The 25,703-nt window shown below is 43.4% G+C and overlaps 1 protein-coding gene across 1 annotated transcript; it reads right to left on the bottom strand.

Annotated features, from left to right (window-relative positions):
• Positions 1-9: 9 nt before the first annotated feature.
• RPF2 (ribosome production factor 2 homolog) lies at positions 10-25,263 on the bottom strand. The gene is made up of 10 exons (XM_084623664.1): positions 25,117-25,263; positions 22,904-23,036; positions 18,977-19,014; positions 16,723-16,762; positions 12,913-12,994; positions 12,745-12,821; positions 11,430-11,529; positions 6,552-6,654; positions 5,072-5,216; positions 10-291 (listed from the first exon to the last, which is right to left on the bottom strand). The coding sequence occupies exons 1-10, from the start codon at positions 25,137-25,139 to the stop codon at positions 112-114; spliced, it is 921 nt and encodes a 306-aa protein (XP_084479790.1). The 5' UTR covers positions 25,140-25,263; the 3' UTR covers positions 10-111.
• Positions 25,264-25,703: the final 440 nt, after the last annotated feature.

Raw genomic sequence — 25,703 nt, 5'->3', positions numbered from 1 at the left:
ACTACAGCATTTTAAAAAATGGCAGCTGACTGGTCCACATCTGCCACATTTATTTTGTGACAAATACAGCAAAAGCTGAAGTTATCAAAAGTCCAAAACTATTTTATCCTATCAGACCGATTTTGATTTTTTTGGACTAATCCCTTCCTCTTCTTCAGTCATCTTTGCTGCAGGTCTCTTCTTTAACCCTTTCATCTTCCTTGTCTGTAATTTACTGAGATCCTGTTTCTGCATGTGGATCCGACCATATGATGTACCAAAGACATCGTGAGAGATATTCTTCTTCTTTGGCTGCAAGGTAAGAACAATGTTAACATTTCTGGGCCCAGAATACAATTCAGTCACTGAAGGCAAGTGTATCTGCCATCACAAGTCACCATATTCACCAGTAATTAAACTTCCATTACAATTTAAGATAACTATACCTAAAAATGGTATTGTACAGATAAAATCCAGAGTATAAAGATTTATTTTCCTGTCTTTATATGCCACCAGATCAGTTCCTTATCCTGCCCTACCCGTGCGTCCCTCTATAGATCATGCAATGACATCAGTTAGCTTAGCAAAAAGACCTGAACATTGCAAAGATAGTGTGCAATAAGAGAAGGTTACTTATTGTCATGGGAGGTTCTTTGAGAGGTGTGGTTCCTATCTGGATTCCAAGCGTGGGGTGTGCATGCGTGCCATACGCTGGAGATGGAACTGTTGATAATAGTGTCCACTGACCCGCATGCGTCGACCATGTGGTGCATCCAAGGCTTTAAGAGGCTGCGTGGATTGTCGCCGCTCTAGTTCCTTCTCACCAGGGGGTAGGAGAGCCCGGAGCAGAGGGATGGAGGGTGGGATTGGAATCCAGATAGGGACCACATATCTCTAAGAACCTCTAGTTACAATAAATAACCTTCTTCTTCGAGTGCTGGCCCCTATGTGGATTCCAAAGTGGGAATACAGCGAGCACTACTCAAGGAGGAGGTGGGCGCAAGGGCTCTCGAGAGGACCAACTGTGTAGGACAGTGTGACCGATGGCAGCATCCATCGTGGTGGAGGGTCTGAGGCACCAGCTTCTGCACACAGAGAGGGGGACCAGGCACTGCCTTGTTTATGTATATGACCACCGTCCTGTTGTCCGAGAATACTTGGATGTGGAGGGAGTCTAGGAACACTTGGCAGGCCAGACAGACTGCTTGGAGCTCAAGGATGGTGATGTGCATTCGTGCTTCTCATGTGGACCAGAGGCCCTGAACAGTGTGGGTGTCGAGGTGGGCACCCCAACCCGCTAAAGACATGTCTGTGGTGAGGGTGGCAGTTGTGTGGGGGGCATGAATGGTATGCCCACTAGGACTGTGGAAGGGTTGCACCACCATGAGAGGGAGGTCAAGACGCTGGAGAGGAGGACTAGTAGCTTGGTGAGAGTCTTCCTATGGATTGTAGACTGTGTGGAGCCAATGTTGGAGGCCGTGCATATGGAGACGGGCAAGTGGTGTAACAGCAGCACAAGCCGCCATGTGTCCGAGAAGGGAAAAGCATTGGCAGGCACGTGTGGGTGGATGTCTCAGCATGGTAATGAGGGTAACAAGGGCAGTTAAGCAGTCCCTGGGAAGAAAAGCTCTGGCTGTCATGGAGTCCAAATGTCCTCCTATAAAGCTAAGTGGGAGGGTAGGGACGGATTCTTCTTCACTGATGCATACTCCTAGTCTCTGAAGGAGGGTGTGTAAGGTGCACATGGTGGGCAGGAGGCAGGAGCGAGAGGGTGCTACCAGAAGCCAGCTGTCTAGGTAAGGAAATAGGGTGTGCCCCAGTCGGTGCATATAGGCTGTGACAACCGCAAAGACCTTGGTAAATACGCGGGGGGCAGTGGAGATCCCAAAGGGGAGGAAATGGAACTGATCATAGGCATTGCCATAATAAAACAAAGGAATTTGTGATAAGCAGGGTGAATGTCTACATGAAAGTACGTGTCTTTCATATCAAGAGCAGCAAACTAGGCTCCATGTGGGAGGGAAGAGATAGTAAGGGGGAGGGTGACCATCCGGAAGTGAAAAATGCGGATTAATTTGTTTAAGGTGTGGAGGTCTAGAATGGGGCGCATACCTCCCCCCTTTTCAGAATAAGGAAATTGGGGGAGTAGAAGCCATGGTGGCAGTGTGGCACAGGTTCTATGGCACCCTTGTGGACAAGGACAGTGTTTTCGTTGTGAAGAAGATCGAGTTGGATAGGGTTTGGGAGGGAGGGGGGCAGCTCCCAGGTGTGTAGCATGGGGGGAAGGAAAGGAATTCGATTAGGTATCCTTGACAGATGACGTCTAGCACCCAGCAGTCAGAGTTGATGGAACTCGAAGTGCAGACAGAGTGCCAGACAACCCCTGGATATGATGGGAGGTGCATCCGGAAGGGTTATGGGAAGTTTTCAGGTCTTTATATGAGTCAAAACAATTGTTTGGGTCAATGAGAAATGGAAGCGGCAGAGGGAGAGTGCCAGGGCCATTGAGAGTGAAGTTGATGCTGAAGCAGTTCCAAGGGTCGCTGGGGGTACAGGTGATAAGTGATGCGAGGACGAGGATGGAAAGGTGGATGCTGTTGTCGGTGGGTGGGGGCTGGGGCATAGACGCCCAGGGAAGGAACGGTGGCCTGGGAGTCCTTAATGGAGTGAAGGGTCTCATCCGTCTTGTCACTAAACAGTTTATTGTGGTCAAAGTGGAGGTCTTCCACCGTCATCTGGACCTCCTTTGGAAGACCGCTGGACTATAGCCACGAGTCACGACACAGAACGACTCTGGGGGTTAAGGAGTGAGAGGGAGTGCCTGCAGCATCTGCTGTGGCCTAGAGCATGACTTTGGCCACCAGCTTTCCCTCATCTACCATGCGTTGGAAGTCCTGCTGTTGGTCAGGAAGAAGAGTCCTGGAAATCTGCCAGTTGGGAGTAGGATAGAAAATTGTATTTGGCCAGAACGGCCTGATAAATGGCAATACAGAATTGTAGCCCCGCTAATGAATAAACTTTTCTACTCAGCAAGTCTAATTTTTTGGCATTGCGATCTGGTGGTGTTGATTTAAAGTGCTGCTGACGGGCATGTGCGATGGCAGCATTGATCACCAGGGAATTTGGCAGTGGGTGGGTAAACAGGAAATCTGTGTCCTTAGAGGGGACAGAATAGCGGCATTCCACTCACTTTAGTATGGGACACAAGAGGCTGACGTATGCCACACCATCTGGGCTGGTTGTAAGGTAGCCAAATGAATGGGTAAGGCTGTGCAGTAGAATCCTGGATATTGAAGCATGTCCAGGAATTGGTCATGGGGGTCCTGAACATCCTCTAGTGGAAGGTTGAGGGCCGTGGCCATGCGACAGAGCAGGGACTGATATTGTGTGTGGTCATCTGGTGGGGAGAGGGAAGATTGGATCAGGGTATCATCCGGAGATGATGAAACGCCTGTAAGAATAGGCAATTCTGGTGGTGTGATCGGGGCCGCCGATGGACCCAGAGGATCCAGGGGTTTCCCCTGAACAGTCACTGTATGCATGGGAAAGGTGCGGTGTAGGTGGTGTGCATTGCAATGATGGTAAGGGTCCCATGAGGCCCAAAATGGCCAAAGAGTTGCCATGCCTGGGTGGGGTCCACAGGTACCGGGAACTAAGGATCAGTGGTGTGACCGTAGTCTGGAGGATAGGCATGGTGCCAAGGATCTGGACTATAAGAGCAAGAAGGTGAGAGCTGTGTCCGGTTCTGAAGACCAGTCGGACTCTGACTGTTCTGGGAAAGGGGGAGTCGATGTTGCAGGTGGTACCGGCAGTAGCGGTGATGTCGGAGGATGGTCGACTGGGAGAAGGGACTCGGCCGTTGTCGTCGGAGCAGGACGGAGGACAAGAGGTTCACTGGCCAGAGTAGGGAATCTGGGACCTGATGGGGTTCCAAATTGTGGTGGGGTACCAGTGAAGGATAACATAAGCTCTGCCATTGGTGTAAGTGAAGATAAACCGCCTGGAGTGCATGGGACTGGGAGTACTGAGCTTGACAGAACCAAGGGGGTCGATGGTGCTGGAAGTGACAGAAGGTCCCGGTGTTGGAATTGACAGTGTCGGTGGAGAGTGGTGGCATTTAGAACGATATTCTGTGTGCGCTTTCTTTGAAGGAGGTGTTGAAGTCGAAGTTGGACCTTCACCTGTTGCACGCAACTTCTCCCCCAACCAATCCCAGCTCGGAGAGGAAACACTGCATTTTGAGATGGTCCCCACTGGGGAGCCACACTTGTGCCCGTACTTCTTGTGCATGCGGTGAGGTTTTGTCAGTGTTGGCGGTGCTGTACGAAAGGGACCAGGCGAGGCGGTCACCGACCATGACTGGCATCGCTCCGGTGGTTCCGCTGGAGCCGGGCCTTACTGCACACATGAGTGCATGGCTTCCACCATTAGAAAATTTTGGAGCCAAAGCTCGCGTGCCACCCGGATCCACCACGGAGAGGCGCTCCAGACAGAGCAGCGAGAGACGACGTGGGCTTCGCCCAGACAGTACAGGCAGCGGGTGTGCTCATCGCTCACCGAAAAGGAGGGAGAGCACAAAGCATAGTTTTTAATCCCGGCTTGACAGGGCATAATCCCTGGGCTAGGGAGAGACGCCCCAAACGGGGAAGATCCAACAAGTAACCTAACTAGCTATGGACGAAAAATGGACAACTACCTAATTAAGTAAATAAAGAAACTATATACAGTGAAAAAAAGGTTGAACGCAGTACTCTCAAGTGGCTAAGAGTGTGGAGGGACTGGGTTCCAACTCTGGCCATGTGGCGGTACGAGGGAACTGGAGTGGTGTCAACCCATGCAGCCTCGGACACACCATGTGATCAATGCACGACATGAGCGGGTCAATGGACACTACTATCAACAGTTCCGGTGAAGGCACATGGCATGCATGTGCACCCCACGCTTGGAATCCACACAGGGACCAGCACTCAAAGAAGAACTAACACCTTCATCCCTTGGTCTTTTGCATGGTTTACTTTAAAACTGGTTCTGTATTAAAGACTATGTATGATGCAGAGCAAAGATTTTTGTATAAAATACAAGATTTATATACCTTGAGGGCTTTAGGTTGTTTAAGAGATAATTTATAGAGGTCTTCTGAAGCCAAATGTGTTCTCCTCATCACCAGATCTAATGAAGGTCCCATCTCTTCCAGTTCAATCCTAGGTATTTTACATCCCGACTTCTTCAACAACACTCTGCGGAAGAGAGACACAGAACAAAAAATAAATAAATAAAAAAATCAACGTTGTCCACCTTTACTGCATTTCATACTTATGTTTCTCATTATTTTCTGGACCCCAGACAGAACTTGGCCTTTAGAAAACGTGCAACTGTTGCATTTTTTTTTGGTTCAGAAAACTTATAACCACGGTACCAGTGTCTGATCTTGAATGCGTGTTCAACTCCCATTGATTTCAATACAGTTGTGTGTGTTTGTAACCCACACACCTCCTGAGTGTGGTGTTCTGTCTCCTCTAGTGGCACTGAGACCACTTAGAGATTAATGAGTCTGCTCAACAGCCGTAGGTCGGGGCCATGTGGCTTTTAGCTCATGCAGTAGAGGCTCATGCACTAAGCTTCAGATGTCCCAGGTTCAATCCCACTTACTGACAACCAGGGTCTGTTAGTGTTACATGTGCACAGAATCATGGGCTGAATCTGGCCCTGGAAAATGGCTACAGATAGAAATGAAATCTAACCTCCTGTTAGACGAGGGGCGGGCAAACTTTTTGGGTTTTGAAATTGTATGGAGGGCCGGTTAGGGGAGGCTGTTGCCCCCGCCCCCATCCAACCGCCCTGCTTCTCGCCCCCTGATGCCCCCACCCCGGGACTCCTGCTCCATCCAACCCCCCTGTTCCCTGACAGACCCCTGCCCCATCCACCCCCTGCTCTCTGTCCCTTGACCACCCCCAGATCCCCCGCCCCTAACTGCCCCATCCAACTCCCCTCTCCTTCCTGACTACCCCCCCACCCAACAATCCCTTCTCCTGACTGCCCCCAGACCCTCTGCCCCTGACTGCCCCCGCCACCCCATCCAACCCCCTCTCTCCTTCCTTACTGCCCCCCCCCGGACACCTCCCCCCACTCAACCACCCGGTTCCCTGCCCTCTGACTTACCCGACCCCTATCCACACCCCCCGGCCCCTGACCACCACCACCAAACTCCCCTGCCCTCTATCCAACCCCCCTGCTCCGTGCCCCCTTAACACACTGCCTGGAGGGCCGGTGGCTGAAGGCACGGCTGCACTAGGACAGGCAGCCGCGCAGCACAGAGCACCGGGTCAGGCTGGGCTGTGCAGCTGCGCTGCCCCAGGAGCTCACTGCTCCTCTGCCCAGAGCATTGCACCGGCGGAGCAGTGAGCTGAGGCTGTGGAGGAGGTGGGCCAGTGGGGGAGGGGCTGGGGGTTAACTTCCTGGGCCAGGAGCTCAGGGGCCAGGCAGGCCAGTCCCGCAGCTGTATGTGGCCCGCAGGCCGTAGTTTTCCTACCTCTGTGTTAGACAATGTAAACGGGGGGAATGACAACACTTACTTGTAGCTTCGCATATAAATTTTTCCATCCATAGCTGTGAAATGCAGAACATACTCTAACCCTGCCAGGCGAATAGTAGGCACAGTAGGACCTCGAAAGAAATCTGAAAGAATATTTCAAGAAACCTGGCACTTTTACTTTTTTAAAATAAAGAGGTTTTTCAAAAAGGAGGTTTAAGATAAGCAGGACTTTTGATTCTAGTTTATTTGATAATAAGTCTGTGTTATAAGGGATGAATATCAGATTAACTAGAAACGGATTTGGCCTTTCTAGAGGCAACCCCAGTAATGCTAAACAGGGTCCTTTCTGACTCACATGCATGATTATTCACTACTTCAAGCCCCAATCCTGCCAAGACTGCACTTGCTTAATTTTGCACGTGAGTACGCTCAATGGAACTACACATGTATGTACATGCTTAACTTTACATACATGAGTAGTCCCGCTGAGCCTACTCACATGTGCAAATTTAAGCAAGTGCAGAAATCTTGGTAAGACAGCATAACAGACATCCACTTTCCAGAAATAATTTGGTAGCAATACAAGCTCCAGATCTTATTTTAAAACATCAACTCAACCCAACCCACCCCACCCCAAAAAAGACAGAAGAACAGACATTATCATTGCTTCAATAGCAACAGTAACTTTAGTTTTGTGAAATACAAAAAGACATACTTATTTCAGTTTATCCATTCTTCTAAACTTTCAGCTATGATCTCACATATGTTTCACTAAGTATACATAAGTACAGAAATAACATTTAGCTAAGTTATGATGTTGCTGGACAAAGTGATGGATTAAAAGTCTCTGGTACCAAAGCCAGCAGTCAGAGTAGGTATAAATAAGTGATCAAGATCAATACAAGATAAACATATACAAAGAAAGAAGGAGATAGTGTTTAGTGTTATCTTGATTGTTTTTACTCCCCATTGTTTATGATATCATCTTGGAAACCTGAGACCATCATTGCTTTAAAAAACAGTTTTGTCTCTGGTTAAACAGAGTACTTTTGCTCTTTTTTAAATGAGCTAATACTTGCTATTGCACTGCAATTAATATTTTTACTATTGTAGATATACACATTTAGCAGACAAACACTACATGGTCAGTTACAAATAGAAAAACTTACAGATTGTGTTTACAGTTTTACAGGGAGCAAATTCAGATACCAGTTATCAGTTAGTTGTCTAACATAATTCTCATATCAGGGCCATTAAAATAGTGTATGAGCAAAGAGCACACAACCATGCAAACGTGTCAGCCCTTTGCAGAGGGTGGAGGAAGGATGTGACCTTAACAGAGTATGTTAATTAAAAAAAAAAAAAAAAAAAGATTAATACCCAGAAGCAGAACGGCTGAATGGCTCACTTCCCTCTAAGTTTCATTTTCAGATTCTTCAGCCAGTGTTTTCCTCAGTGACCTTTTTCTGGGAGCATCAGTGATGAAGCTATGTTGAAAACAAAGTCTTACTGGTGGACACTACCTAAAGTTTAGCCAGAAAAATACTCTGGGTCACTTAATATTTTCTCCCTCCTCCTTTGTTGGGTTACTGGATTTGTATCTAGAGGAAAAGGCATCGGTAAAATATTTTCTTCTATTTTAGTGTCAGGCTGTAGCCAAGACAGTCTCTTCTGGCATGTGAAATTGTACCTACATTGCTTTTATTGGCAGATTATCCTTTAGTATGTTCTTGTGGTATAGCTTTCCACTCACAGGATGATCTTTATATCCAAATACAGGTGGTCTATGACATCCACCAGCTGTAGACAGTATTTCCTCCCTGGAACTTTAGGGATTTGAAAATTTTGGCTTATTCATAGTTTTTGAGACACTCCACTGTTGTTGGATTAGAGACCTTGTTTTCGTTATCTTTTTAATTCCTGCCACCAGTTTACCCCTTGTTTTTCTCTGAGCACTTAATGTGTTTCAAGGATGTCTGATTTAGTAACCACAGCAAAAGAGCTTTTGATAACTTCCATTTTGTCTTCAAGGACTTGAAATGTGTGTTTCAAAGTAATTTATAATTTGGCCACTTCCTAGGAAGAGGCAACAGTTCTTGTCTGAAAAGCACAAATACTGCTGGACTTTGCAGCAGTATGATGGGCGGAGCAGGACATGAAACAGTTGTTTTATGCTCCTCTTTGTCTCCCTCATACCACCTCTACCCTCTCTTTTTCAAAGAATCTAAATGACTCCTGCATATCTATGTACTGGACTCCAAATAATTTGTGCAAACATGGTGATAGGGATGAAGGAGAAACTTAAGTGCTATCTCAAAACAAACAGGTCTCCTCCCATTCAGTCCAAGCCTGCATTTTAAGAAGAGTGACCCAACATCTGCCAATTTTTAGAACACAAGTGGGTCCAATAAAGGAACGAGTGGTGAAGTGTATCACAAATATGTGCACAGGAGGCTATTAGAACCAGGGGAGCAGCAACTACATCTCACAGGAACACAGAAGATCAACAGACTCCTAATATTGGCACCAAAAACCAATGGCAGTAAAACCACTACTACAATTTTAAGACAATGTTTGTATGGAAACGGGAGGGGGAAGAAAGTGACAAATCTTTGCCTGGTTCATCTATGTAGAGGGGTAAAGGGAAGCTGCTATTTACATATCCAAACCATGATGAGATGTCCTCAATTTTTTAAAAATGGATTTAAAAGTTTAGTTTAATTTGGTTATTATACAATATGCAAGTTCATCCCCTACCCCCACTGATTTCTAGAACGTGGGATCGCTATCACATGACTTCCCAAAAACGTACAAAATGTCCTTATGGACCACGTGTCTATGAAAACCTGGTTGTTTAACACTAACAACAACGTCACATGGTTTAGTAACAAGGGGTCATTAGGTAACTGAGCCTCCGGGCTCTTGGCAGTAGCGCTATAGTAACAAGCTCTTTACAGCTGTGACAGTTTCCTAAGTTTCTTGGCAACAAAATGATGGATTAAATACATTACCTTTCTCAGGACCAGAAAGATCTACTCCCTATCATATAACAGCAATTTCATAGGAGGTCAAATTGTAAGACTAAACTATTTGATGGTATCAACATCTCACTAAATCCTTAATCTGAGGAACCCCCGTCTTCCACCTATTGTTTTGTCTTTAGACATTTCACTGAAGTCAACAAAACATCAAGACATTTGATGTGTACTTGGCATATGTTCTGCAGCAAAAAAATGGATGCGCATTTGACTGACGTATATTTGGGTGTAACCAAAAGCTTAAGGGCAAACAAATGGCAGAGGGATAGCTTACTCAGATGGGCAACAAAATAAATTCAAAGGGCTAGACTTTCAGTTCATCTAACAAATGTCAACGATTGGCAACACCATCCATTTCAGCTGTAAACCTGTATTTTGTATAAATCTCAATTGTGTGCGCGCATTTCAATCCATCGCCCCAACAATGTGAAAAGGGGATGCACATTAGAACAAGAATGTGTGGGGTTACTGGTGTGTAGTGATTCTCTTCCAGAAATTTGGGCAAAGTGGCACAAACCTGGTCTTATATGGTTTGCATCCTATGTAATATGGACAGTGATGTAATCATTTAATCATTCACAGGCCCCCAGCTCCTAGAACTGAATGAAAAATAGCTTTGCCATAAAATTCGTCCTATTTGGTGCTATATCTCTGAAAAATACATAGATGAGCTCTTAAGAATAGCAGTAATTAATTTATTAATGCAGCAGTCACAGAAAGTCTTCTTTTTTAGCATCTCCAATAGTAGTTTAGAAAGATTGTGCAGCTATGAAGCCAAAGGCAGTGGCAATTTTTAAACTAACATAGGCAAAAATGGATCTTTGGGATTTAACTATGAGTAAAGCTTAGAAGTTTGATTCTCATCTGAATCTCCATGCCTCCATCCATCTTTTCATTCCCTGCTCATGCCCTACCAACATTCCCACACACACCACTTTATAGTCCACATTTTCCCCCCAAAATCCCATTCAGATTAAGCACCACCTCTTTCTTTTAATGAAATCTTGGTGCAGGAAAAGAAGTGCACGAGAAGGGGAACAGATCTCCAGTCATTCTACCTTCTAGTTTCACTCCTAAAGCTTACTTCCCAAGAGTACTCAGATTATGAATAATGCCACGATACCATCTTACTTTTAAGCTCCAAATAAAACAAGTTAAATTATTTTAGACAAAAATAATTGATGTAGAAAGTACACCCATTTTTGTAGTTGCTCTCAGCACTCCTAATTAAAATCCAAAACCTTATTTACCATCTGCATGTTCTCCGCCTATTCCAATGGCTCCCACCCTTGATGTGCAAACAAAAAAGTTTGTACATTTCTGTTTAATGGAAATCTGTGCCTAGCCTGAAGTTAATTAACACATTTAATTGTATGTTTCTGCCTTAACAACCACTTCTCATTTTCACTGCACACGTTGAACCCAAAATTCAGCCTAGTGAGGTCCTGATAATAACTGGTTGAAAGTTCTCTGATGGAATAGTTTACCATTAGAAAACACAGTATTTTGACAAGGTTGTTTCAATATTTCCAAAAAACGTTTTGAGAAGAATTTTCGTTTCACAGGAGATTGACTTTTTGTTCCGATTCAGGACGAAATTAACTTTTGAAATGTCAGTTTCCCCACTTCAACCACCTCTAGTCTTCATGGCTTTCCCAGGCTGATCTACTTTCTTCCATCCTTGGAAACAGATTTGATAATGACAGATTTAACTTCAGTTTTATGGTATGTTGTAAATCCTAATACTGCTTCCTTAATGTTATCTTGCATTCTTGAATATGGACAAACATTAACAGGCAAGCCAACATTTCTCAACATTTAGCATTGCCACAGATTTATGAAGTCCTACTGCTCATAAAGTCTTATTTCAAAATACTCACCAATGAGAAGACTTTTCAATCTTCTGTATTCTTCATTTAAATCAAATGCTTCACCAGCAAATATCAACATGGGCTTTGTTCCTTCCGGACACTTGCTGTTCTATTGGACAAATATCAAACTAAGTTATAAAGCATATTATTTATGCAAGTGACCATGCACATTCCATTCTGAGCTGTTCTGGTCTCTGATAAACACAAAAAGAAAGGCATTTTTAAAAAATAAATCCATACATGTTACTTGTACTTGGAAGTGTTTGCATTGAGTGTTTTTAAACAATAGTGAGTGTTATTCTCATTTAGGCTGAATAAGGAAAAGCTTCCTCATAGTAAAACGTGTTAGACTGTGGAAAAGACCATACAATGGAAGTTCATTTGTTTGGGACTGTTTAGAACTAGACTACTTGAAACACAAGCAAGCATGCTGTATTTCTTGCATTGGGAAGGAGATGGAAAAGACTTACTGGATCATTCAATCCATTTCCAACTTCTGATTCTGATACACCCTTATATAGCCAATTGACCACAACTCCCTGCTGTGCAATACTTGTGAAAATCATCAAGCTTAAGGTGAGGGATCACTTTTCAGAGTTAAATTTCTTGCTACCTAAAAGATCTTTTTCATCTGTACTACTTGTTCTGAATCTGCAAACTAAGTAGTTGCTAATCTGTGTAGTTTCTTAATTATAACAGTGTAAAAAGGCATATAAAATAGCTAACCTATTTTTTGGCAAAATCAAAACTTAATATGATCACACCAAGGTGGGTTTGCTGTTAGGTTTGGGGTTTTTTAAGTCTCTTGAAGTCAAAATGTTGGCCCTCAGACTGAGCCAGATACAGTTCCTGAAAACCAGGGTTTGTGTATAATTGATGGCCTGAGAAAGTCTCAGAAGTATCTCACACTGATAACAGAAATATCCTTAGCTACAGTGAGATGAATTCTGCCCTTGGAAACCCATACATGGTTTCCCCCATAACTTCCTTCAATAACTTTGAAGGCCTCCCATGGGTAGAATCCAACCTAGTAGCTTTGTAAATTGAATTATTCCTGTTTGCAGCTAAAAAAATTGTAGACCTGGTTTGCTCCCAACAAAAACTTTGCAAAGGAATCCACTAGAAAACATATAGTTAATTTTAGCAACATTTTTACAAAGCACAAAAATAAGATTCTGATGTGAATGCATATGTTAATCCTGGAAGTCTAAAAGAGGCAATAGTGAAATGGTTTTGTTTTCTTTACTGAAAGTACACCAGATTCACTACAAGTGCTCACCAACAGATGTCACTAGAGCTCCTGCATTGTTTAAGAGTATCTTACCTTAATATCTTTTAGCGACACAAATTTCTCAACGCCTAGCTCAATCATATCCAGGACATGATAATCAAACATACGACCTATGAAAGAAAAAAAACAAAAAATGTTGGGTTAGACATTTATTCTCAAGAGCCATTTCTTTGACCCATTTTTTTTAAGAAAACATTTTACCTATTATGAGATTGTTAGGCCTCTTCTTATTATGTGAACCAAACAGAAACAAAGAACAATCCGACTTCTTCGAAAAAAACTCCTATAAGATTAAAAAAGACCACAAACTTCAGTTTGCAAACATGTTAAAGATTTGGTGACAGCTAATGTCACAGTTACATCAGCTGAACAGCTACAAATTTCAGGTTGTAACCCATTCCCCCTTGGGAGGTTCATCCATTGTTTTATACACATGCCAGATAGATCTTTCCTGGCATTTGACCTAAACTAGTGATACTCTGACCTCAGTGGTTCAGGAGCCAAATTAACAATCAACATTACCCAAAAGAGCCACAGAAGTGTGAATTCATGGTTTCATTTACTATAGCACTATTCATCTTTAAACAGTATGATGGGAAATATTTCTTGTATATTATTCTCACAGCAAATAAGTTAATAACTTAAAGCAAGCTGATAACTTAATTGGTTAACAACATAATAAAAGCATCCTGACTGGTTAATAATTAAGTCACAGCGTTTTAATATCATGTGCTGCAAAGAGCCGCAGGAGACACATTAAAGAGCCACTTGTGGCTTGCAAGCTACAGTCTGAGTATCACTGAGCTAAAAATTCCACTTCCTAATTTTGTCCCATTACTCCTTGTTCTTTACATTTTTTTCACTGGTCGCCCTAAACTCCTCTTCTGCCCTTTTTGATGCAACATCCTGTTAAATACTTGTAAACAGTTATATTTCCTCATTTAGGATATGTCTACACTGAAATCCAAAGCGTGACTGCAGCATAGACATACCTGCACTCCCATGGCTAAAAATAGCAGTGTAGACAGACTAGCAATGGAAGTGCATACCAAGGATCCTTGGCATGCTTGTGTAGTCCATGATGCTGCATTTACCCTGCTATTTTTAGCCATACTAGTGTGGGTATATATATTTTAAATTCCATCATTTTTGGAGCCTAGATCATAATTTATGAATGCTTTGGGAAGCAGAGGTAGCAATACTGCAATTTTTAGTTTAAATGTTCCCAACAGCACTGTTGGAAAATGCTGTGCACATTTCACAGGATAAGGGACGTTTGTCTGCAAGGAAATTTGAAGAGCATGGAACACAGGACAGGGGCTAACCCCCTGCTCCCATTTAACTGACTGTACCATCCTGCAGTTCACTGACACTCATCTTCCTCTGGATTCCCACTACTAATTCCCAAAAAGGAAAATAATGTAGTGTTGCAATTAACTCAAATGTTGGATGTTCATCAAAATACTCTGCCTTACTTAAAACCAAGAAGAGATGGAGGAAAATCCGTGAACTAGAAATTTTGAGACCAAAGAGAAATCCTGTAAAGCAGAGGTTCTCAAACTTTTCTTATTGCATAATCCCTTCCAGATCTACCAGCTGCCTGCATACCACTACTCTTCTTGTCACTGATACTTTGTGTGTTCTTCTTAACATTACCTGTCTTTAGCCATCTGTCCATATTTCACGGCTATGTACAGATATAGTTTTAGTGCGACATATCTGTGTTCTCATTAATACATCTTGAAGTAAATTAACTACCATATTTTAAAAACAAATTCCCACAGAGGTTGAAAGCTTTGTATAAGTAGCCTATTATGAAAATGCAATAAATAATAAAATCCACCATTATGCAATTTATCTGTGTACCCCCAGTGTACACATATCACAGTTTGGGAACCCCTGCTCTAAAGGACACATACCAAAGGAAGCTTGGTTGACTTGCTAGCAATTTGGCAGAGGAAAAGATACATGGCCTGGCATGCTGTCCTAATTATATGCACATATTGAGTCCCCGCCAAGAGAACATACTCATTTGCTATCATATGGATGAACTGAACCTTTCACTTTGAGGTGGACATTAAGAAAGGTCCTCCAGTGTTAGTACATATGGATGCACAACTCTCCATTAAAATAAAACAATGGCAAAAACAAAGAACAAAACAGATAAGTCTTAGTGAGGATGCCACAAAACACCACTTTATAGTTATATGGGTCTTTTAATCTTCAAAACACTTTATATACATTACATGAAGCCTACGATTTGTCAATCTATCCCTTGTCGCCTTGTACCATAATATTTAAACGTCAGCATATTTTTTCCCCACAGGAATTGAGCCTGTTTGTTGTGGTTAACTCTTCCTATCAGTAATACTAACAAATGACATAAATGACAAAATGGTGATAACATTACCCCATGTAAATGGAACAGTAAAGATGCAATTTGTTATTGTAATGGGGTCTACAGGCCCCACACTGAACCAGGGCAAGGAATAGTGCAATACTGGGCTATGGTGGCTCCGCCCCTCAACAGATGCAAGGCATGTTCCCAGTGAAGGATCAATTAAGGAGACTGGTAACCAAGGAGGAGGAGAAAAGTGAGCTGTATGTGGCACCAGGAAGCAAGGCTGACACTGAGAGCCGGGCCACGAATGGCAACAGCTTTGTGAAGGCTGCTCTAGCAACAGGGACTTGGATTTTTTCCCTCATTACACTGTGGGCATTTCTAGGAACTCATAACTGATAATTTTCTCACAGTTACCACAATAATCTGTTTTATTGGACAACTGGCAGTGTAATACAAATGCAAAGAGGACTAGCAGTAAAGTAAATGAATTGTTTATCCAAAAGTTTATACTGTCTTAGAATGTAGTCAATGCAAAATATGAAGAAATAAAAAGTATTTGGAGAATTTAGAACATGTTAAAAATATATATATCTATATCTATATCAAAGGCGGCCCTAATTTGATTTGTACCTGAAAAAGCAAAGGTGTGATTAAATCCGAGTCAATATCTAGAAGAATCCATCTCAAATGAGGTCTGTTTTGAAACCATTGTATATTATCACTTCTCATCTCTTATGGGCAACCAACCATCTGTGACCAGCAGTCTTTGCTCTAAACAAGTATGTTGTTCCATGACTCTCTAAAACAGACAAGCCCCAGGATTTAAGACAATGCTTTGATATTTTTGACTTCCTGTTCAGAAACCAACTTGACCTTAAAGCACTGAACTGAGACCAAATTTAGTAAGAAGTATATAACAGCCATCACACCCCGAAAAAGTTTGTTTTAATTTTAATTTTTTATTTTAATTTTTTAAATGGAAACTTCTTGTCCGTGAACTCTGGAATAAAACTTGTGATTCATGATCTTTGATTTGCACTGCTGAAGTCAGGCAGAACACCTCAGCTTAATACGTGCTTCTCTTCCTCTACTCAAATATAATTAAGAAAAGCAATTTTTACAGGACACCCTAAATTTTCCTTTTAGTCTTTTCCCCCTATGGATTTTTTATTTGTGAAGAAACTAAGATGAATATTCACATAAACAATACATACTTTAATGACCATGAGGCTGATGTGAATTTATAAGAGAGCTGTTTAAAAATATTATCCTTCCCTTCAAAACAAGCTCCTTTACTTATAACAATGTTCTATAATCCTAAATCTGTTTTGTCATAATTTCACAGTAACATGCATGCACTTTCAAGAGCACCCCAAAATTTTTATTTCCACAATAATAGCATGAGGGTTCTGCCTTCAGACAAATGAGTGTTACCAGAAAATAACCTGGCAACATAAAACCAACAGCAGTATCTCTCACGATCTAGTATTACAGATATTCAATTTACTCCAAATTGCACAATAATTCCCTATAATTTAGCTTCTGGGGTATAACTCCAGTGAACCTTGGAGAACTACTTTCCATGGCAGCCCTGCATGACTGACAGTATCCTGTACGTAGTTTCTCTTGTTCCATAGCAAGCTAAATAAAATGTGGTTTATACTTACCAGTGATGTCTGATCCTCAAAAGGTCTGGTAATATTTTTTCTGAAGGGGGAAAAGAAAAAAGATAAAGATTTGGATTTTTTTGTTTCAGAGTAGCAGCCGTGTTAGTCTGTATCCGCAAAAGGAAAGGGAGGACTTGTGGCACCTTAAAGAATAACAAATTTATTTGAGTATAAGCTTTCATGAGCTACAGCTCACTTCATCGGATGCATGCAGTGGAAAATACAGGGGGGAGATTTATATACACAGAGAACAGAAAACAATGGGTGTTAACATACACACTGTAATGAGAGTGATCACTTAAGGTGAGCTATTACCAGCAGGAGAGCGGGGGGGGGATGGGGACGGGAACCTTTTGTAGTGATAATCAAGGTGGGCCATTTCCAGCAGTTGACAAAAACGTGTGAGGAACGGCGGGGTGTGTGTGTGTGTGTGGGGGGGGGGAGAATAAGCATGGGGAATAGTTTTACTTTGTGTAATGACCCATCCACTCCCAGTCTTTATTCAAACCTAATTTAATGGTGGCCAGTTTGCAAATTAATTCCAATTCAGCAGTCTCTCGTTGGAGTCTGTTTTTGAAGTTTTTTTGTTGAAGAATTGCGACTTTTAGGTCTGTAATCAAGTGACCAGAGAGATTGAAGTGTTCTCCAACTGGTTTTTGAATGTTATAGTTCTTGACGTCTGATTTGTGACCATTTATTCTTCTACGTAGAGACTGTCCAATCTGGCCAATGTACATGGTAGAGGGGCATTGATGGCACACGATGGCATATATCACATTGGTAGATGTGCAGGTGAACGAGTCTCTGATAGAGTGGCTGATGTGATTAGGTCCTATGATGGTGTACCCTGAATAGATAATGTGGACACAGTTGGCAACGGGCTCTGTTGCAAGGATAGGTTTGTGTTTTTGTTGTGTGGTGTGTGGTTGCTGGTGAGTATTTGCTTCAGGTTAGGGGGCTGTCTGTAAGCAAGGACTGGCCTGTCTCCCAAGATCAGTGAGAGTGATGGGTCGTCCTTCAGAATAGGCTGTAGATCCTTGATGATGCGCTGGAGAGGTTTTAGTTGGGGGCTGAAGGTGATGGCTAGTGGTGTTCTGTTATTTTCTTTGCTGGGCCTGTCCTGTAGCAGGTAACTTCTGGGTACTCTTCTGGCTCTGTCAATCTGTTTTTTGTATGACTTCACACTAGGTGCCATGGTGGCACTTGGGTTATTGTGCTCTTCTGAGAAGATTACTTCAGCTTTAGAAACTGAGTTCCGTCTCGGATCCAAAGCAATATTAATTGATTTTTCCTCCCTTGGTATCCTACTGTTAATTGAATTGTCTCGTTAGACTGACCTCCCACTTGGTAAGGCAACTCCCATCTTTTCATGTGCTGTGTATTTATACCTGGTACTGTATTTTCCACTCCATGCATCTGATGAAGTGGGTTCTAGCCCATGAAAGCTTATGCCCAAATAAATTTGTTAGTCTCTATGGTGCCACAAGGACTCCTTGTTGCTTTTGCTGATACAGACTAACACGGCTACCATTCTGAAATATTAATTCTGTTAGTCTTTCCTTAGTGTTCCCTATGTCAAAGTCCTTCTGTCATTAGATGCACTCTTCTCCACATTTCCTCGCTGTTATGATGCATGAATTGCAAACAACCATAGAGACAGTACTCCAGAAGTGCAATAAGCTGCCCTCCACAAAATGAAGGTTTGCCTTTCAGGTATCACATGATATAGCTTACAGTTGTCTTTGCCTTTTCATCCATATCATGTTTAATATTCCTAGATTTTCATGAGGTAGTACATCCAAGCACCTGAATTACAACTTTCTGCCTAATGGCTCTCTATTTTATATAAATATATTCGATTATAAACTGTATTTCCTATTGAGACTACTTGCAACTTTACCTTTTATAGATTTAATGTTACTCTTTCAATTTATCTGTGCCAAGCTGAACTGCTACCATATCTCATTAACTATTCACGCAGATTTGGATCATCTGTGAAGTTGATCAGTAACTTGTCCCTTTTGCGAAGTTTTTACTTCATATATTTTGATAAATGGGACTGGACTCAGACATTTAAACACCTATGGGCTTTTTTCCAGGTTGTTGTTGTCGTCATTTAGACTCACCCTCAGTTTATTATGTAGCCAGATTTTTTCTTTAAATCCACTGTATTGGCCTGCATGGCACCTTTCTAGAGTGAAAATATTAAGCCCAACTTTATCAAACAATTTTAAAATTGCAAAATGTAACTTACTTTTTGTACAGGACAGCAAAGGGCTTTTTCAGAGCATACTGTAAAACAAAGAATTTGAAGTTAAGGAGAAAGTTCTTTTAACACACTGAAATACTAAGCACTGTTCTTTCTAAAATTCCACATGAAAACGGCATCAAAAGGATAAATGAATTACTTGAGAATTAAACAGAGTGGCCATCAGGTGCAGTCTATCCCAGAAAGAAATCAACTCTATAGACATGCTCACAAAAGCGACAAGAAAGTATAGATCTAAGACTGGATTACTAATTTTAAAGCGGAGAGGTTTAAAAAAAACACACTTGAGACCAAAAAACACATTTGAAACACCAGAACAGAGCAGAACACCTTCACCTCCCACTCAAAATAATCTCAACGTTTGTACGAGAGATATTAAATTTCAAAGTAAACTACACTATTTTTATTTTATTAAAATGTTTATACAAATTGAGGGAAATGTTGCCTTGCAGTTAGAGCACTGGAAGAGGAGTTCCAGGTTATATTCCTAATTATGGCCCTGACACACCAACTGAACAGTGCCTAGCACATGGGGACCTGGTCCATGACTGGGGTACATCAACACTGCAGTGTAAGCCCAGGGTTTGAACTCAGGCACAAACCTAACCCCCTTTCCGTCTTCATACAAATCACTCTGACCCAGGACCAGGACCCATGGGGGTGGAGGGTCCAAGATTGGGTCATGCCAGGATCCAAGGTTCAAGCCCTATTGCTTTGCAGTACAGACACAGCCCCACTGCACTAGTGCTCTGCCAAAGATATTCCACAATACCACAGACTGACTTCCTGTGTCCTCTTGCTCCAATTATTAATATGGGAAATCACAAATCACCAGACATCAATTTAACCATAAATTGCTTTATTAAATCCAAAGTGTCTTTATGCAGTTGCTCTAAACTAAAAATAAGCCGTCACTACATCCAATACAGTAACAAAGTACTTATAAGCATTTGATCAAGACACTTACAACCAATGGTGCTTAGACCCATACTGGTTGGCTCCAACATGGTCAGGCAGCTATTAGCAATGAACCCTTTAAGAGTTTACTTTTTATACTTTTAATGAACAAGTGACGTCATTGCAAATTACTGACTTCAGCTAAAAACCAATTGGAGACAGTTCACTCTTATTTCCAGTCTTAATCCAGATAAGATTTACAATCACCTTTCTTTGCAAGGCCTTCCCTCCCCTTCTTCTTACTGTCCAACAGTTTTCCCATTGCATCTGGGTTCACATAGGCTTTAACATTGGCGTGTGGGTTGGGGAAGGGCCGTGTTGGCTCATTTCAAGACAGAGTCTCTTTGTTTTATTTAAAACCACCTGCAGTCATCCCTGTAAGTCAGAGGACTTCTTTTGAGAAACTTCCTCTTATCTCATTATTCTTTGAGCCAAACATCCTCCCTACTTTACTCCTTCTGGCCTTATCACTTATTTTTGAGGCCTTCCTTCTACTTGCTAGTCAGGGCCTTTCCTTACAATACATGTATATTTCCTTAACCAAATTTAAGCTAACTTTAATTCTTTAATTTTATACTTATCCTACACTTCTGAACTGTCAAGTTTTCGCACACCACACCACAAAAAAAGGGGTAGAGCAGTCACATTTTGGGAGGGCATTACTAAGTCTGGGATATGGGTGGTTATACTTGAGCATACATAATGCACTGTAGATATTAGAGCCCCAGGCTCGGAGCAAGGGTTCAACAATTCCTAACCTGGGGTTACAAATGAGTATGGATGCTTAAACATACTCAGGAATTGCTAATGCAAATTCTGCTAACACTGCGCTCACATTGCAGTGTAGATATAGGGATTCCTAGGTGTTACTACAACACAAATTATACCTATGCAACATTGGGCAAAGCATATCACCTCTCCATACATCAGTTTTCCATCTGTTAAATAGGGATTAAACCTAAGCTTAACACCTCCAAGTGAAAATAATAGTTTCTTTAAACAGCTTTGAGATCTTAAAATGAAAAGCATTACAGAAAGGCAGAGCACTACTAAACTCCCATATTAATAATACACATTAGGCAAAATTAAATACACATAAAATATTTTAAACACAATTAGTCCTAAAGTCAAAGTTTAGCACCTCCCTACAACAGCAGAGGGCAAACACATTCCTATCACAGCATTATTATTTTTTGGCGCTATTTTAGGTGTCAGATGGCGTTAACTGTTGCAGGTAAAATAGCTGAACATCAAGTCAGGTTTGGGCAAAATTCAATTTATTTTAAAAGATTTATTTTGAAGTGTATTTGACCTTTGTTAATTATTTAGGACCTTTTACAGACATTTCTAATAAGTTTTTTTTGTTAGCTCTTGAAGCCTGGACCTAAAGACAGTCAGATTATTACAGAATGTCTCAGTGAATGCTGGGATGCATAAACAAAGGACTCTTGAAGAGCAGAGAGGTTATTTTACATCTATATTTGGGACTCGTGCAACTGCTGCTTGAATACGGTGTCCAGTTCTGGTGCCCACAATTCAAGAAGGGGGTCAGAGAAGAGCCATGAGAATGACGACAGGATTAGAAAACATGCCTTAAAGTGACTGAGCTCCTTGAGTCTATTTAGTTTCACAAAGAATAAGGAATGACTTGATTACAGTCTAAAAGCATTAACATGGGGAACAAATATTTAATAATGGGCTTTTCAATCTAGTAGAGAGATATAACATGATCCAATGGCTGGAAGTTGAAACTAGACAAATTAAGAAAAGAAATAAGACAAATTTTTGACAGTAACGATAATTAACCATTGGAATAATTTACCAGGGATCATGTGAATTCTCCATCACTGACAATTTTTAAATCAAGATTGGATAATTTTCTAAAAGATCTGCTCTAGGAATTGTTTAGGGGAAGTTCTATGGCCTGTGCTATGCAGACGATCACAATGCTTCCTTTTGGCCTTGGAATCTATAAATCTATGATTTAGTCCTTATGATTTGGCATCTTTCATGTTAGCGATAAATCCCATTTCCCCTCAGATACTGCAGTTCTGGTCCAACATACAATAGGCTACGTCTACGAGACAAACCACTGATGGCAGTGTGTAGGATATGTTCAGTGAAATACAGGCTGCATCCACACTCCAGTACATAGCTACACCTGTAAGTGAAAGGCTCCGGCAGAGAGTAAGCAGCAAGGAAAAACTCCCCACTGTAGGAGTCTCTCTCTGTGGCTAGGCATGACACACACCCCCCGCCCCCCAGCAACAGGAAGGCAGCAGGACACTACAATGAGCGCTCCAGTGAGTAGAGTGCATACCTGGGTACACCCACAGGGTTTAAGGCAGCCAATCAGGAGGAGAACTCTGCCTGCCAACCTCCAACCCCTCAGGAGCTGAGAGGAGTTTCTGGATACGGGGAGACGGAACAGCTCTCACAGGAGGGGAGGAGGAAATAGGAAGAGCCTAGCAGCTCAGGGAAGCTGTGCTCCCTGTTCCCTTTCCACTCCTGAGAAAAGTGGGTTGCCTCCTCCTCATCTCTGCAACACAAGCTTGGGAAGGGGGAAGAAGGTAAATAACCCTTGGAGAGGGGAGTACACAGAAGGTGCATAATTAACAGGCTGTGGGACAGACTTCATTAGAATTCTGGGGTTTGGGGAGAAGCTGAAAGCTCTGTACTATCAGGGAGCATTTTAAACATAAGTCTTTGTAATTTCATCTTAGTCCTCTGGCAGTGGGCAGTCACTTTACTCTCTAAATCTGGTAGAGTTGGCAACACCGACTGTCACATACACTGGTTGGGGGCAGGAGGAATACAAAACCAAGACTGGAAATATCGGATTTTGAGTAGATAACATGTGAAACAATGTATTTTAAAAATGTGTGAAATTACTCCTGATACACAGCCTATGTTAAAAACTTATTTCAGTACACATATTTCCAACAATATACTTACAATATCTTTAAGTGTTTCAGTCACTGTTAAGTTTGCATTTCCACCTTTTATGAGGATGGCATTTTTTGTATTTTCAGTGAGTTTGGGTTCTCTCTTCTCAAGAAACCTTTTGGCCCTCTTAGTTTTAGGCTTTCTGCAATGATATATTAATTACAAAATTAACTTGCACAAAACATATTAGACTATGCTTGAAACAATCACTGCTGGTTGATGTTCTGTCAATAAAACAAAAATATGAATAAGTACTATACAAAATAACCTCAAAGGAGTTAATGAAAATACTTTACTTGTAAACAACCCTCCCCCCCTCCCCCCAAAAAAAAACCACCTACTGAAATTGAAGGTAAAGTCTTGGCCTTAAGTTTTAATTTCCTGAGTTCTGTTGACTTGAAATTTAAGGTGTGGTAATATTTCCACATCCTTGCTGAAGTCCTGATGGTTTCCCTTCATACCAAAACCCTGTATCACGGCCCCACACACTATGGCTCATGAGGACTAGAGGAGATCCTCTTAAGAGCCCATCAGTGGCAGCCTAAAGGCGAATTAAAAAGCCCAAGTTATGCTTGGCACTTCTCTGCTACTTCATGATGTATCCTCATGTACAAATACAGAGTTAGAAGAAAGACTGCTAATGAACAATTGCTACCGTGACTAACCTGAATTCGGGTCCTAAGAATACAGTTAACCGGGGTGGGCAAACTTTTTGGCCTGAGGGCCACATCTGAGTGGAGAAACTGTATGCAGGGCCATGAATATAGGGCTGGTGCAGGGGATTGGGGTGTGGACGGAGCGTGGTGTGCAGGATGGGGCTCAGGGCAAGGGGTTGGGGTGCAGGAGGGATGTGGGGTTTAGGAGGGGGCTCAGGGCAGGGGGTTGGGGTGCAGAGGGCTCAGGGTGCAGAGGGCTCAAAGCAGGGGGTTGGGTGCAGGCTCCAGCCTGGCGCTGCTTACCTCGAGTGGCTCTGGGGTGGCAGCAGCACGCAGCGGGGCTAAGGCAGGCTCCCTGCTTGCCTTGGCCCTGCACCATTCCCCTGTTCCCGGCCAATGGGAGCTGCGAGGGGCGATGCCTACAGATGAGGGCAGCTCATGGAGCCCTCTGAGCCCCCTGGGGGCTGCAGGGACATGGTGCTGGCCGCTTCCAGGAACAGCGCAGGGCCGGGCAGGCAGGAGCCCGCCTTAGCCCCATGACGCCACAGGGCTGGCGAGCCGGACTGAAAGTCGTGACTCACCAGATCTGGCCCGCGGGCCGTAGTTTGCCCTCTCCTGCAAGTAACCATACTGTCCTCTATTAAGATAGATGTTCCATTTCAGTTTCACCAGTGATCACTGCACCACCTTTATGGATTACCTGTGAACTTTTGCCTGCATCTAGACACGATTGATCTACTAAATGGAGGAGTTTGTTCCTGAAATGCTAAACAGGACCAGAAATGAGTGCCTTACCTCTAGATCAGTGATACTCAGATCTCTGGTTCAGAAGCCAAATTAGGGCCCAACGTTACCCAAAAGAGCCACAGTAGTGTGTATTCACTATTTCATTTACTATTTTTATATTATATATATTATTTTCACAGCAAAATGACTGACCAAGTATTCTACAATTGGTTAATGACATAGTAAAAGCATCTTGATTTGTTAATAACTTCGATTGCTTAATAATTAAATCACAAAGTGTTTCAATGTCATGCGGTGTGGGCTGTAGTGGGGTGGGTTAGGGAGGTTATTTTGGAGGACCAAGTGAGGCAAGGGACTCCCCCTACAGCAAATCCCACAACCACAGGGCTCTGCCCTAATACAGCACCCAGCATCCTCCCTCCTTTGTGTTTACACCTCTGGAGGCCCCGCGAAGGATCCTCTCGTCCCCTCGCGGGCGGCTGGCCGCGGGCAGAGCCGGGGAGATACGTGTTAATACCCCGTGACGGAGCAGAGTCGGTGCCTCCCCTGGGGCAACCGGGCCGATGGGGGGGGAGGTGACGCTGTTCTTCTCCCCCCGCACTGGCCTGGGAGCCCAGCTCCTGGGCAGGGGCCCGCCTGGGGGCACAGCGCACCTCGCGGACAGCCGCTCCCCCCGCACTGAGCTGCCCGGCCGCCGGGCGGGAGCTGGGGCCGGGCTCCCCCCGGAGCCTCCGCCTGGAGCCGAAGGCGGCGGGCGTGGAAGCAGCCGGCGCTATCGGGCCCTCCAAGCCCCTGCGCCGCCCCGGAGCCGCCACTTACACCACCCGGTCCAGCGCCTCCATCTCGCCGGCAAAAAAGAGGCTGACGCACCTCCCCCCCGCCCCCCACGTGCGTCCGAGCGTGCGTGCGGGACCCAAAACGGACCAGTCCGGCACGTCCCTTCACTGCGTCATGACATCACATCCGCCGTCAGAAAGCCAATCCTCAACGCAGCGTCGGGAGCTGCAGAGTGCGTGCGCCTTTTCTGTTACTGAGCATGCGCAGTAGAAATTGCGGCGGTCGCCGCCCTCAGATCGAAACAGGGGTAAAAGAACTACGGTGGGGAAATGGGTACGGAGAGGCAGTAGGGGCAAAATTCTCAAAAATGAGAGGGCGGGGGGGGGGAGAGGGAAGGGTTGCGTTCCTGGCTGGCTGTCGCCTTTCCCCTGCGCCCCCTAGCCAGGGCAGTGGCGCTGCAGGCCAAGGTGGGGGAGGGAATATATTTTATTAGACCAGCTTCTGGGGGTGAAAGAAACAAGTTTCTGAGCTACCCGGAGCTCTTCTTCAGGTCGGTATAGCTCGGACGCGTGTCTCTCTCACCCACAGCCCTTGGTCCAGGAAAAGCTATTGCCCCCCCGCCCCCACAC

This window comes from Lepidochelys olivacea (assembly GCF_965140295.1).
Source record: "Lepidochelys olivacea isolate rLepOli2 genome assembly, chromosome: 3".
NCBI classification, from domain to species: Eukaryota; Metazoa; Chordata; order Testudines; family Cheloniidae; genus Lepidochelys; species Lepidochelys olivacea.
The sequence above is the reverse complement of the archived record's forward strand: the minus strand, read 5'-3'. Positions and strand labels throughout refer to the sequence as shown.